Below are 14,734 nucleotides of genomic sequence, written 5' to 3'. Positions count from 1 at the left end.
TTACACGAGCCTCGACTTGGTGTATGCCTGGTGTTGGCTTAATGGTGACGGTGGTGGGTTTGGGATCCCACTCAGCCGTTGAATTAATACCAGGCGGGGTTGAGTCTGCCCGTCATCCTTCCGAGATATGGCCCCTTGTGGACTCGGCGCTGTTGGTGGCCGAGATTTTATTTTAAATTACTTAATTCGATGTAATTTTTCAGGTGCTGTTCGCTATAATCTGTGTCCGCTCGTCTTCGGCCTCCCAGCGTCGTGAGCACTTTTTTTGGGGTGTATTGGAGGAAGTTCGACTGGTGCGGTGCCGTTGCTGTCCAATATTCCTTCTCTGTTTATAATTATTTTTTTCTAATTAGTTTTGTTTTCGCAGTGAAGGGGGAGTGTGTGTGTGTGTGTGTGTGATCGTTACAAATGTAGAATGTCTAACTGATGCAAGAAGACGAGCCATCCCCACAGTGAAGAAGGAAGTCTTTGTTCGAGTTGGCCTAGTGTGGCCGTGTGGGAGTCACGAGCAGTCTGTGAAAATCAGCGAATCTCGGCGGTCATCGGCGTGTCCCGGAGTTCGAATCCCTTTCTGAAGACGAATCCTTCGCGGCACATCGTGCTGATAATTGCGGATTCGAATGGCGGGAAATTTTGTATCGCAGTTGGACCAGAACTTCCTGTGGGGAATGTTCCTGAAGTGAGGTTTTTTTTTTTTTTTTCCCCGTAATTTATATTTTTTAACATTTTCCTGAGTAATTTTTTTTCGGTGGAACCTTCATCATTGCGATCGTACGGGAATCTGTTCAAATTGCGGTTTGGATATATATATATATATATATATATATATATATATATATATATATATATATATATATATATATATATATATATATATATATATATATATATATATATATATATATATATATATATATATATATATATATATGGATAGATTAGATCCATGAATAGGGAGGGGGTAGAGCAGATGAGGATTTCCTAGATCTAGTCTGGGATTGACTTTTAAACCTGTTTTAGATAATGCCACGAGGCGCGGTGGGGGGTGGTGCACTTTGATCGTTTGAAAGCAGTGATCAGAGGACTGTGTGTGTGTGTGGGTGTGTGTGTGTGTGTGTGTGTGTGTGTGTGTGTGTGTGTGTGTGTGTGTGTGTGTGTGTGTGTGTGTGTGCGCGCGCGCTTAAGGATTGTGTTAAGGGTTCGCGTTAAGGCCCGGTCACACCTTGACGTTTTAGCCAACGTATGCCGATTTTTGAATTTTTTTTGTAAAACGCTGGCACACGTTGAATACGTTATGGGTAAGTTTTGATAACATTGAGAGCACGCTGAAAAACACTGCCATACGTCGTTGTACGCTGGCTTTAAACGTTGTACTTTTTGGTTGTCCTCAAATTTTTTCTGCTTGAAATTTCACGACGTATGCCGGCGTATGACTCACACGTTCCGCTACGCTGGCCACAAGTTGTAGGCACGGTCTGCGATCGTTGACAGACGTCAACACATGCTACTTGTAAGTTAATCATAAGTTGAGACACGCCGAGGTAATGTTTAGCGTACCGAAACTTATTTCTAACCTATGATTAACGTGTTGTTGCCACACATCGACAGACGTTACTTTTAAGTTACTCATAGGCTGAAAGACGTCGGTATAATGGATCGTCCTTGCGTCAGCGTCCACGGCCACGGCCAGGACACTTATTTGCAGCATTCTTCAAACTTTTCTTCGGCATGACGAGGATGTTCACACTTCGATGTCGAGCTTGGCTCTGATTCCAATTGTCCATCGGCAGCGTCTATTTAAAATAGTCGAGTTTGAGCGTTTTAACACGTTCAGAAAAAACGCTTCAAATTTCCAAACCCCAGCGTCAAAAAACAAAGGCGAGTGACAGCAATTTAAATCGTTCATTGTAAACAATGAAAATAGCTGAGTGGTACCGTTTAAAAGTCGTTGAGTGTAAAAAAAATCCAATTGTTGAGCGCAAGCGTCTACTTTCAATAGTGGAGATGCAGCCATTTAAATCGTTGAGTTTATCATTTAAATCGTTAAACGCAAGGACGATCCATCATAACCCACACCCTCCCCCTCACACTCACCTACTACTGCCAACATGAACAAACTAATACTAATACTAATACTGATACTGATACTGATACTAATACTGATACTGATACTGTTACTGCTGACATGGACATCGACTCAAAAAGGAACTCAAAAACACTGTTGGGTTCCCCTTTTATGAGCAGCATTTTTATATACCAATTCCCAAAACCGCTGGGAACACGTCTTTATATGGCAGTTGTAAGCTAGAAACACGTTAATTTATTTTTTTTGTCGACCGGAAGACGTCATTGGAATACGTCTACATACGTCGATGTGTGTTGGGACTACGTAAAGAATTGGTTCAAAGCACGTCAAACATAAGTTAGAAATAAGTTTCGCGTAAAAAAGACATTACCGCGACGTGTTTCGACTTATGAGTAGCTTATAAGTAGCCTTTGTGGACGTGTGTAAGCGTCCACATATCGTGTGTAAAACTTATCCCCATCGCATGCGGAACGTGTGTCATACGCCGAGTACGTCGTAAAATTTTGAACATGTTTAAAATTTCTTGACGTACTCTACTTACTACGACTTATGATAGCGTACTTTAGCGTTCTACTCACGTATACCAAACTTAATCATACCGTATTTGACGTGCCCCAACGTTTTAGACACATTTTTCTTCGGTCGGCATATGCTGGCAAGATCGCCAAGGTGTGACCGCGATGTTGACACTTCCATTTCTACGGCAGTTATGATTCGAATCGTTGTGCGTCAGCCTTTTAATAGGCTACGTCACGACATCGTCGGCGATGCGTGCAACGCACTATGCCTAAGTTAGACTATCGTTGGGCCGACAACAGGTTCAGCATTCGTTGGTATAACTTATCTATAACACAACGAAATGTTCTGTGTCCGTTACCAATGCGTTATACATAAGACCAAGTCGCTATGAATACGTCCGTATCTTTAAAAAAAAAAACATCAAAAGTTCAACGTAAGCCAGCGTTTTAGATACATTTTAATACGTTGCCATCGCTGGCTAAAACGTCAAGGTGTGACCGGGCCTTTGGTGGAGTAAGGTTATTAGATTTAATGAAGGCAAACCTTGAGGGCAATCAGAGAGCTCAATGCTCTACATTGGAATAAACTTGTAGGAGTGCAATCAGCATCAAAGAGTTGCTGATTAGTGTGCAGAGTATGTTACAGTGAGGTGTAAAAACTTGAGGCACCAATAGATCATGATTGTTAAACTGAAGGTGTTTCTGTTTTGTGTACAAAACAATGGGATTGGAACCAGACCCCTATGAGTATAGGAGAAAATGGAAGCCAGTCAACAAAATAACTCTGCAAACCAAAATAAAACATGACAAGTCTGAAGACGACGATGGTTCACGAGCGGTATTTGACGATGTAGATTGTTTCAGAAGTCAAGGATGAGACAATGTGATAATTTTTGACGAAGTTATATAAATGATCAACATGATGTGGTACAAGGGACTGGTTATAAGCTGCAAAATGTCGAAAACCCGATTTCCTTCAACAACTTTCAAAATTTGACCTTTGCATAACCTTTAAAGGTCACAAAATGTTGTGGACATTAAAACAAGGAAACGTACTATTATATAGCTTATTGGAGTTAGTTCGTCGAAGAAGGTCGAAAACCTGGTTCGATTCCCACAACTTTGAAAATTTGACCGTTGTGGCCTTTAAAGGTCAAGGATTATGACCTTTGGTCCAAAACTTCCTCTGGAACATTCCAGGAACAATATAACGTCATATAGGCTATATGGCATTTCGCACTCCTCAGATTATCCATACATTGATGAAATCAGCGTAAAAACAAACTTCAAGGGGGCACCATGGGCAAGGTGTTCAAGATAGAGCAAAATGGTTTCAAGACTTTCGGTGGGGAATGACCTCAAGATTATGCATAAAAAATATTGTCATCCTAGCTCTCAAAGTTTGGGCCATCATATGATTTTTATGTCAAATTCGCTATTTTCTAAGTTTTTGACCTTGTGACAAAAATGAAAAATCGGACGACAAGTTATAGATAATTCATTTTGCTTTTCAAATACCGAAGAACCCATTCCATTCAGTCAATTACCGAGGAGAACATAGATTTTTAATCCGACTACCCCCTAAAAATGGCTATTTTTTGGGCGTGGCTCCGCCCACAATGGGAGTAGCACGCCTTCATCCAGGAAAACACAACTAGACATTGATATCGAACGCATAACCTAGTTTCATCAAGATAGGATCAAAGTCCACGGAGTTAAGCTCTGGACAGACACACACAGACAAGCCGGTAGGTGGACATGGGTAGTCGACTACCCAATAGAACCTGACGCGATGGGCCCGTTCGATGTGGAATGACCTGAGGATTAAGCACAAGAAAATTCATGATTCTAACTTCAAGGGTTAATGCTGCGGATTGTTTTTTTTTTTGTTAAAATACCCCCATTTAGAGGTTATTTGGCTGTTGCTAGGCAACGGAGGGGTCCATAGCAACGGTTCTTTCTCACACATAACTAGGACATACCATGAACCTACCATACCAGTTTCATGTATATCTGACTCAGTCTCTGAGATATAACAAACTTCGTTTTTTTTTATTGTTTTCGACCAGGGTTCATTCAACGTCTCTCTTCTCTGACAGTTTTCATAGGATCTGGCTGAAAAATTTTGACAACATGGCTGAATGTACTGCCCACAGTCGCTCATGGCCCGATTTTTGAAAAAATATTTTTTTTTATGATTTTTCAAAATTTTCAAAGTCCCGTTGCTAGGCAACGGTGGTGTCCATAGCAACGGTTCTCATTTGCACAAGTAGGTCATGGTATGAACCTACCAACCAAGTTTCATCGAAATCGCCATTGTATTAACGGAACAGAGGGACAGACAGACAGACAAGCCGGTGGGCGACATGGGTGGTCGCGACATAATTGCATACTTGTCAAACAGTTTTTAACGGATCGGGCTGAAATTTTTTGACAAAGAGGTTGATTATAGTGTGCATAAAAGCCTGGAAGCCCATTTTTGATTTTCGAAAAAATTATTTTTTAAGGATTTTTCTAAAATTTCAAAGTCCCGTTGCTAGGCAATGCTGGTGTCCATAGTAAGGCAAAAAAAAAAATGTTGCATTGGCGTAACCCGCCCGACCCTAAAAATTCCGCCGACCCTACGTTTTTTTTTTTTTTTCTTTTTTTGCTATCGATTTCAAGTATCTTGTTGATTGCGATCGCGATCGCAAAAACCCGGAAGTGTTTCGGACAGAACCCGCCGACAAAAAGGGTGGTACTCGAGCCGGGGGAGATTTTGGGAGGGATTTATTAGGAAAAAAAAAAAAAAAGATCCCGACCGACCTACCCTATTTTTCAGTGACCCGTTACGCCAATGCAACATTTTTTTTTTGGCCTAACGGTGCTCAAAAGCATAGAACTAGATCCTGGTATGAACCTACCTGTCAAGTTTCATCAAAATCGGTTGACTCCTCTGGCCTCCAGAGCTGTCCATTACATACAAGCAAAAAAATGACGATAAAGACACCCGATTTTTGAAGGACTGCCATTTGAAAAATAAAACCAAAATCAAAAATCGGCTCGAGTAAAATTTTCTAAATATCTCAAAGTGTTTAATTCCGAAGTCTCGTTTCTCCACATTCAAAACTGTAGGAAAAGTATTGAAAATACCGTACGTGGTTTTTCGGCCGCTGCATAGCAACGGGTGGTTGCTTAGCAACGAAACTCAAACGCACACACTCCCAGCCAGTATGGCACCTGTTTGCCAAGTTTCATCGAAATTGGTTTGCTGGTTTGTGCTGTGGAGCCTCGCGTTGCAGAGACACACACACACACACACACACACACACACACACACACACACACACACACACACACACACACACACACACACACACACACACACACACACACAACCCGACAATAAGGGTACTCTCGCGACCACCCAACAGACAAAAATATCGACGGAAATACTGATAAGGGTAGAAGAAAAAAAAAATCTCTTTTTTTTCCGACTACATCGACTACCCAACAGGCAAGCCGTTAGGCGGACATGGGTAGTCGATCAAGTCGAATTTAGTCGTTTTTCAGCCGTTACTAGCCAACAAAAGCATCCATAGCAACGGTTCTTTCTCACACATAACTAGGACATACCATGAACCTACCATACCAGTTTCATTTATATCTGACTCATAGTCTCTGAGATATAACGAACTTTGTTTTTTATTGTTTTCGACCAGGGTTCATTCAAAGTCTATCTTCTCCGACAGTTTTCATAGGATCCGGCTGGAAATTTTGACAATATGGCTGAATGTACTGCCCACAGTCGCTCGTGGCCCGATTTTTTGATTTTCAAAAAAAAAAATGGAGATTTTTTTTTTGAAAATTTCAAAGGTCCGTTGCTAGGCAACGGATGAGTCCATAGCAACGGTTCTCATTTGCACACAACTACGTCATGGTATGAACCTACCAACCAAGTTTCATCAAAATCGCCATTGTATTAACGGAGCATTGGACCGAACAGACATACATACAGACAGATAGACAGACAAACATATCGACAGAAATACTGATAATAAGGGTAGACTAGATAGACTACCCAACAGGCACACAGACATAACGAATATAGTGGTCACTCTGGCTGGCGCTCGTGAACCAATAACGATATGGCCAAGAATATTAAACAGACTAGCAAGGCATTGAAGTACGTAAGGGGGTAAATAACAGGTGAACGCAAGTGTGGGCTCATTGAGGAATAGCACGGGGAGATTGCATTGGTTTAGTGATGAAAATTAAATTTTCTTTTGTTTAAATGATCGAGGCATGTGGAAGAGTGAGATCAGGGCAGAGTTGAATGTAACAAGATGGAAAGGGGGAAACACCTGCAGCAGATTAGGTGAGTGAGATCAATCTCAATCAAAAACTTTCTTCTCCAGAATGGCTCGACAGATCGAGGGAAAACTTTACCCACACGTTCCCCAAGCCTTGGAGATACCAAGGTGTCCACGAATACTTAATAGGTCACATGGTCTGGCAGCCATATTGGATTGAACGAAAATATTAAAAAAAATATTTCTCTTAGCCACTTCACCATTTGATGTAAAACGTCAAAGTTATGAATCACAGTCATGGGGTATTTTTGTTGTAAATTTCAACCTGATCAGATGCATGATCTGGCAGCCAGAATTATTTAATATTTTGAATCTGGGTTCAAGGATTTAAATCAAACTTGGTACGAGTATGTGTAATGATGTAATAATGTGGACGGAGGCATATGTGGCGACATTGAAGAGTGCCCTTCTAGTTTTATATATATATATATATATATATATATATATATATATATATATATATATATATATATATATATATATATATATATATATATATATATATATATATATATATATATATACAGTGGGGAGAACAAGTATTTGATACACTGCCGATTTTGCAGGTTTTCCCACTCACAAAGCACGTAGAGGTCTGTAATTTTTATCATAGGTACACTTCAACTGTGAAAGGCGGAATCTAAAACAAAAATCCTGAAAATCACATTGTATGATTTTTAAATAATTAATTTGCATTTTATTGCATGAAATAAGTATTTGATCACCTACCAACCAGTAAGAAGTCCAGTTCTCACAGACCTGTGAGTTTTGTCTTGAAGAAGCCCTCCCATGCTCCACTCATTACCTGTATTAACTGCACCTGTTTGAACTCGTTATCTGCATAAAAGACAGCTGTCCACACTCAATCAATCAGACTCCAACCTCTCCACAATGGGAAAGTCAAGAGAGCTGTCTAAGGACATCAGGGACAAAATTGTAGACTTGCACAAGGCTGGGATGTGTTTCAGGACAATAGGCAAGCAGCTTGGTGAGAAGGCAACAACTGTTGGCGCAATTATTAGAAAATGGAAGAAGTTCAAGATAAGTCAATCTCCCTCGGTCTGGGGCTCCATGCAAGATCTCACCTCGTGGAGCCTCAATGATCATGAGAAAGGTGAGGGATCAGCCCAGAACTACATGGCAGGACCTGGTCAATGACCTGAAGAGAGCTGAGACCATAGTATCAAAGAAAACCATAAGTAACACACTACGCCGTCATGGATTAAAATCCTGCAGCGCACGCAAGGTCCCTCTGCTCAAGCCCGTGCATGTCCAGGCCCATCTGAAGTTTGCCAATGACCATCTGGATGATCCAGAGGAGGAATAGAAGAAGGTCATGTGGTCTGATAAGACCAAAATAGAGCTTTTTGGTTTAAACTCCACTCGCCGTGTTTGGAGGAAGAAGAAGGATGAGTGCAACCCCAAGAACACCATCACAACTGTGAAGTATGGAGGTGGAAACATCATTCTTTGGGGATGCTTTTCTGGAAAGGGGACAGGACGACTGCACCGTATTGAGGGGAGGATGGATAGGGCCATGTATCGCGAGATCTTGGCCAACAACCTCCTTCCCTCAACAAGAGCATTGAAGATGGGGCGTGGCTGGGTCTTCCAGCATGACAACGACCCGAAACGCACAGCCAGGGCAACTAAGGAGTGGCTCCGTAAGAAGCATCTCAAGGTCCTGGAGTGGCCCAGCCAGTCTCCAGACCTGAACCCAATAGAAAATCTTTGGAGGGAGCTGAAAGTCTGTGTTGCCCAGCGAAAGCTCCCAAAACCTAAAGGATCTGGAGATGATCTGTATGGAGGAGTAGGCCAAAATCCCTGCTGCAGTCTGTGCAAACCTGGTTAAGAACTACAGGAAACGTCTGATCTCTGTAATTGCAAACAAAGGTTTCTGTACCAAAGATTAAATTCTGTTTTTCTGATGTATCAAATACTTATTCCATGCAATAAAATGCAAATTAATTATTTAAAAATCATACAATGTGATTTTCAGGATTTTTGTTTTAGATTCCATCTGTCACAGTTGAAGTGTACCTATGATAAAAATTACAGACTTCCACGTGCTTTGTAAGTGGGAAAACCTGCAAAATCGGCAGTGTATCAAATACTTGTTCTCCCCACTGTGTGTGTATATATATATATATATATATATATATATATATATATATATATATATATATATATATATATATATATATATATATATATATATATATATATATATATATATTTTTTTTTTTTAACAGGATTTAAGGCTTGTTGTGGAACACACCCATCTCACTTGCATGGACATACAAACGAATACACGAAACGCAACAAAAGAATGATGGATGAGCCAAATGCAGCCACTGAGCTTGGGGGAAGTGCCGTCACTTCCCGCACCCTCTGGGTACCAAATTTTTCACTATACTTCACGGGGAATTTCATAACTAGGAATTTCCTCCTCCCATAGATGCCAATCTATAGGGATTGTCCTTGCTCTCTCGTTTTTTTTAATGCTGAGCATCAAGCAAGGAAGCAGCGCTTACCGTTTTTAAAAGTCTGATGTGATTTGGCCAGGGTTGGAACTGCTAACATCCCAGAATTGAAGCGGACGTTCTGACCATTACACCACCAAGTCTGGTTTCAGTTGAACGTCAGGCCTGGTCAGCCATTTCGTGGAAGACTGAGCAAAAGTCGTTTTTGGCTAACCCCACAACAAAAATTCATCCATCCATCAGGACCATACTCTGTACAGAGCGTCGGTGCTGCCGAAGTAGTCTCCTGGCCTATTGGGCACAATCGTGGATGGGTTGCCACTATGACGCAGGATACTTGAATGGTTCAATCATCGCAGCAAGCTGTTACTCATTTTGCCAACCTTGGAAGGATGACTAGCTGAGTCAACACCACCTGGTATTAATTCAACGGCCAAGCGGGATTTGAACTATTAACCCCTTCGCCCCGATTCATTTCATGAGGCATGGTTGAAGAGTGCCCTTTTAGTTTTGGACTGGAGCCTTCAAATGTTGGTATAATTTTGGCCGTTAAAGTTGTCGAAATGTTGAATCACCTGAACCAGTTACACCAAGGGTAGTACAGGAACTCATCATCATAACATTCATACAAAATAATTCCAGCTGTGTGTGTGTGTGTGTGTGTGTGTGTGTGTGTGTGTGTGTGTGTGTGTGTGTGTGTGTGTGTGTGTGTGTGTGTGTGTGTGTGTGTGTGTCTGACCGCCGTTTATCGACGACCGCCGGTCCGATCTGATTGAAACTTGCCAGGAATATTGCCGGGGCCCCGCAGATGTGCCTTTTCGAGGTTTGATATCAATCGGACAAGCGGTTCCCAAGTTACGGCCATTTTACTGCTTTTACAGTGTTGACAAGGTGTATATATAGCAGCTGAAGGTGTTGTTCCACCTTCTCACCTTATCATGCCAATTTTCCCAAATTATTAATAACCGGACGATCACTGGTCCGATCGGATTGAAACTTGCCAGGAATATTGACGGGGACCCGCTGATGTGCCTTTTCAAGGTTTGATATCAATCGGACAAGCGGTTCCCAAGTTATGGCCATTTATCTGTCGACCAATGACAAGACACGGTGCTATGACATCACGAATGACGTCACAATTAATGTTTATTTATTTTTTATTAATTATTTTATTTGCACGATTGACAGTCCGATCTGATTGAAAGTTGCCAGGAATATTGCTGGGGACCCGCTGATGTGCCTTTTCAAGGTTTGATAGTGTTACGGCTGTGGAAATTCGCAAACCACCATTCAGGGCCCGTAGGTGAGATAACTCTAAGTACATGTGTAGTTAGCCCCAAACCCGTTGTTTAGAGGGAATTTATGTGATTCATTCGGGCGGCGATGCTTTGAGATAGCCATTTTTCTTTTTCTATTGTTATTTTAAACGACAAACCTCCACGCAAACAACAACCGCCACCAACTACGCCACAATGCCAACCGCGCTACAATTACCCTCACAACAACCACCACCATCTTCGCCACTACCCCCGCTGACGAACGCCATCCTCCACGGTCCACACTACGACGGTTTCCGCGTTGGAAACCGTCGAACGCAAGGAGGGAAAGAAGAAGGCACAACGATGGCGCGTGGATTTTTCCCGCCTGTTTTTCCCGTCTGACTTCCCGCGCTTTGGAGTGGCGGAAGAGCGATGCAGGTCAAAGGTCAAAGGTGAGAAAAGGTGGGGCCTCTTTTTGGGGGAATAATGCTCTGGCTCCAAGCCAAAAACTGACTCCCTCGGCCCCCGGACGGAGCAGGGTGGAGGGAAAGCATGAGGGCACGCCCCCTTCGAGAAGCTTCTCCAAGAAGCTCGAGGGGAGGCGGAGCCAAAAACGGGGGCGGTGTGAAGGGCGGAGCCCCGGGCTATTAAAGTCGGACACGGGCGGAGCGCATGGGAGGTACTCTGGCTCTCTTCGTCCTCTTCCTGTCTTCCGGCTCGCTCGTCCTCTTCTCTTCGTGGTGGCCGCTGGCCTGATCTTCTGTGGGGCGGTCACGAGACCCTGCTGGCGGGACGGAGCGCCTGCCATTCCCCACACCGCGACCTCGAGCAACAACATTTCCCCCCCCCCCCTTCTATCCGCGCTGGGATAGCGCCGGAAACTCTGTCCATGGCGTCGAGTGGCCAACACGTGCCGGCGCGAGGCATGCCGGAGAGGATTCACCTACCCCGCCAGGGCACGGAGTCGCGGCCAGGCGCGATCACGTCGACGGACGTGGGAGAGGGACTCGACGGCCCAAAGGGAAGTCACCATTTTCTTTTCGGGGTTTTTGTATGGATCTTGTGGCACCGTGTCTTGTAAAGTAAAACTGTTTAAGTGTTGCCGTGTGTCGGTCTTATTCGGTTGTAGCTCTGCATTGTTGCTTTTGTGTTAATTGCTATGTGTGCTCTCCGTGTGTTGTGTAAATAAAGTGCTTGCATGTTGAACTGTGCCCGTTTCGCTTCGTCTCCTTCCTTTTAATTGACCCTCCATCCTGCTTCACGTAAAGGGTTCGTAGTGGGCTTAGTATGCCCGATAATCAGAACCGTCGAGGCCGCCGATAACACCGCTCGGTTATCACTGTAGCACAGAACGGACCGCTTGAGCGTTTCGTGTCCGGAGTCGGCCTACGGCGAGGTATGATCGCCCGGTCGACCATCCGCGCAGGTATTTAGGTAGATCGAATTTGGTGAGCAACCCTATCCTGCGCGGGTGGGCAATTGGCATGGTCGTGGTGGGGTTAAACCCCCACCTGTGACTAGCTCCCGGCATTGTTCCAAGAGGGTCACGACAGAATTGTCCGTTCCGGTGGGCGAGGCGGCCGCCATTCGAGTTGAGCGGCCGATCGCACCCCGGCGGGCGCGGATTCACAACAATATTAATCGGACAAGCGGTTCCCAAGTTACGGCCATTTATCTGTCGACCAATGACAAGAGACGGTGCTATGACGTCACAATTAATGTTTATTATCTTGCCAAAACGGAGTTTTTGCAAGATATGTTAGTCAGCTTGTCTGCTTTTTTTTATTTTTTTATTTTTATTTTTTTGTTTGTCTGTAATCACGTATAAAAAATTCTGCAGAGCACAGTTATCATTGGAAATTTTTGTGACTTCGCATATCAGAGGCCTATAGAGGTCCCTTTCAGCGCACAAAATTTTGAAGGTCAAGGTCACTGTCGCAAATCAGGGGAGCCGACGAAACCCTTATTTTTTGAGTAATTTTGATCGGATCGTCTTCAAACTTCATGGGAAAAGAGTTCATGGTCTGGCGCTCAGCTGATTAATTTTTGGTGGCGATTGGCCTTGACCTTCATATGTTTTTTTTTTTGTCTGTAATCACGTATAAATCACTCTACAGAGCACAGTTATCATTGGAAATTTTTGTAACTTCGCATATCAGAGGCCTATAGAGGTCCCTTTCAGCGCACAAAATTTTGAAGGTCAAGGTCAAAGGTCAAGGTCACTTTGGCGCAAATCAGGTGAGTCGACGAAACCCTTATTTTTGGGGTAATTTTAATCTAATCGTCTACAAACTTTATGGGGATGTAGTAGATGGTCTGGTGCTCAGCTGATTAGTTTTTGGTAGCGATTGGCCTTGACCTTCATGGTTAGCGCCTGAGGTCAAACATATTTGACCCCAAGGTCAAATTTTCAAGTTTTAGGAACCATATCGTGTTGTACCTCAAATTGAACACCTCGATGAGCGCTTTCTCTATGTCAAGCTTGAGACATTATGATGTCATTTGGTGACGTTATGAGGCAAACATATTTTTCATGGTTACTCTGTAGAATGATTCTCATCGGAATCTCTCATAAGCAGATATTCCTCAAGGAGTCGCTCCTGGTGGATAGCAGCTCTGTTCACCTCAGTGTGACCTTAAAGAAGTCACTCGTGGTCACCTTTTGGCAAGAGGTTTATTTATTATTTTTTATTTATTTTGCACGATTGACAGTCCGATCTGATTGAAACTTGCCAGGAATATTGCTGGGGACCCGCGGATGTCCCTTTTCATGGTTTGATATTAATCGGACGAGCAGTTCCCAAGTTACGGCGATTTATCTGTCGACCAATATCTGCGAGAGAGGGGGACGGGAGAGGGGGGATGAGAGTGGAGGCGAGAGAGGAGGGGGGAGAGAGAGGAAGGGCGAGACTAGGGGGGATAGAGGAGGGGTGAGAGAGGGGAGGCGAGAGAAGGGGAGGCGAGAGAAGGGGAGGCGAGAGAAGGGGAGGCGAGAGAGGGGAGGGAGAGAGGGGGGTGAGAGAGAGGGGGCGTCACAATTCAAGAGAGGGCGAGAGAGGACGGGGGCAAGAGGAGGGGGGGCGAGAGAGAGGGGGCGTCACAATTCTTCTTCATTTGATATGATGTCACAATTGACGCTGGGGGCCTGAATATGTTTCCCAGGTGTTTCCCAAGTTATGGCCATTTATGATACGGTTGGTCCGATCTAATTGAAATAATGCCCCAATCCAGTCATCGTTTACGCACCTACGGGCCTGCCCCTACTAGTTCATACAAAATGGAGTGAGTTGGTTTGTTGCGCATCATTTCTATGCTTTTCACAGCAAAATCGGATTATTTTGCTGTGAATTGTGATTGATGTATTTTAAATCTTTTTCAATTCAATTGTGAATTGTGATTGATGTATTTTAAATCTTTTTCTCTTTTTGCCTGGAATGCAGGTTGGACAAGGACAGGAGTGGATCTCTCTCTGCAGTCGAGCTCCAGCAGGCCTTGTCCAATGGTGAGGCTAAAAATACAGATTCTGTGGGGCCTTGAACTGTTGAACAAAATTTCATCACAAACTGTCATTGCTTTTACTCCTAGTTACAACAGCAATAAGCACGTTTGACAGTGATGCTTCCTGGGGACACTCCATTGGAAGGGACATCGAGCCTGATGTCTCATGATATGTCTTTACGAGTATGGATCTTTCGGCTTGGGCCATAGTCAAATATATCATACATACAGGTTAAATAAAATGGTTGGCGTTCTTTTTTTATTTTCACCAAATGGTGATCTAAGGAACATGGAGAAGCTTGTACATCTTCTATATGTAATGGAGCTATAACGTATGTTTGTATCATCTACTGCGTATGTTTGCATCATCTACTCTGAGAGGATTTGACCTCAGAAGCTGAAACTTTCAGGAATTCATGAGGACACCCTGAAGTTGTGTCTGTGCAAATTTCATTTGATTCCATAAAGTTTTGAAGTGTTCCTCCCCCCCCCCCCACCCCACTCATCTTGGCTCATTTATTTGAAGGAATTATCCGAG

At 43.4% G+C, this 14,734-nt stretch overlaps 1 protein-coding gene across 2 annotated transcripts in view; it reads left to right on the top strand.

Moving 5' to 3' along the window:
• The first annotated feature begins 378 nt into the window (after positions 1-378).
• The window catches only part of LOC147024033 (programmed cell death protein 6-like), a 20,255-nt gene continuing 5,899 nt past the window's right edge, over positions 379-14,734 (top strand). For both annotated transcript variants that reach the window (XM_085890177.1, XM_085890176.1), the window contains exons 1-2: positions 379-679; positions 14,139-14,200. In XM_085890177.1, coding sequence (XP_085746303.1) covers positions 621-679; positions 14,139-14,200 — 121 coding nt within the window. In that variant the 5' untranslated portion in view covers positions 379-620. The remainder of the gene's footprint in view (positions 680-14,138; positions 14,201-14,734) is intronic.

The sequence above is a fragment of the Eptatretus burgeri genome, chromosome 7 (genome assembly GCF_056783735.1).
Source record: "Eptatretus burgeri isolate ZD-2024b chromosome 7, Ebu_testis_v1, whole genome shotgun sequence".
NCBI classification, from domain to species: domain Eukaryota; kingdom Metazoa; phylum Chordata; class Myxini; order Myxiniformes; family Myxinidae; genus Eptatretus; species Eptatretus burgeri.
The sequence above is the reverse complement of the archived record's forward strand: the minus strand, read 5'-3'. Positions and strand labels throughout refer to the sequence as shown.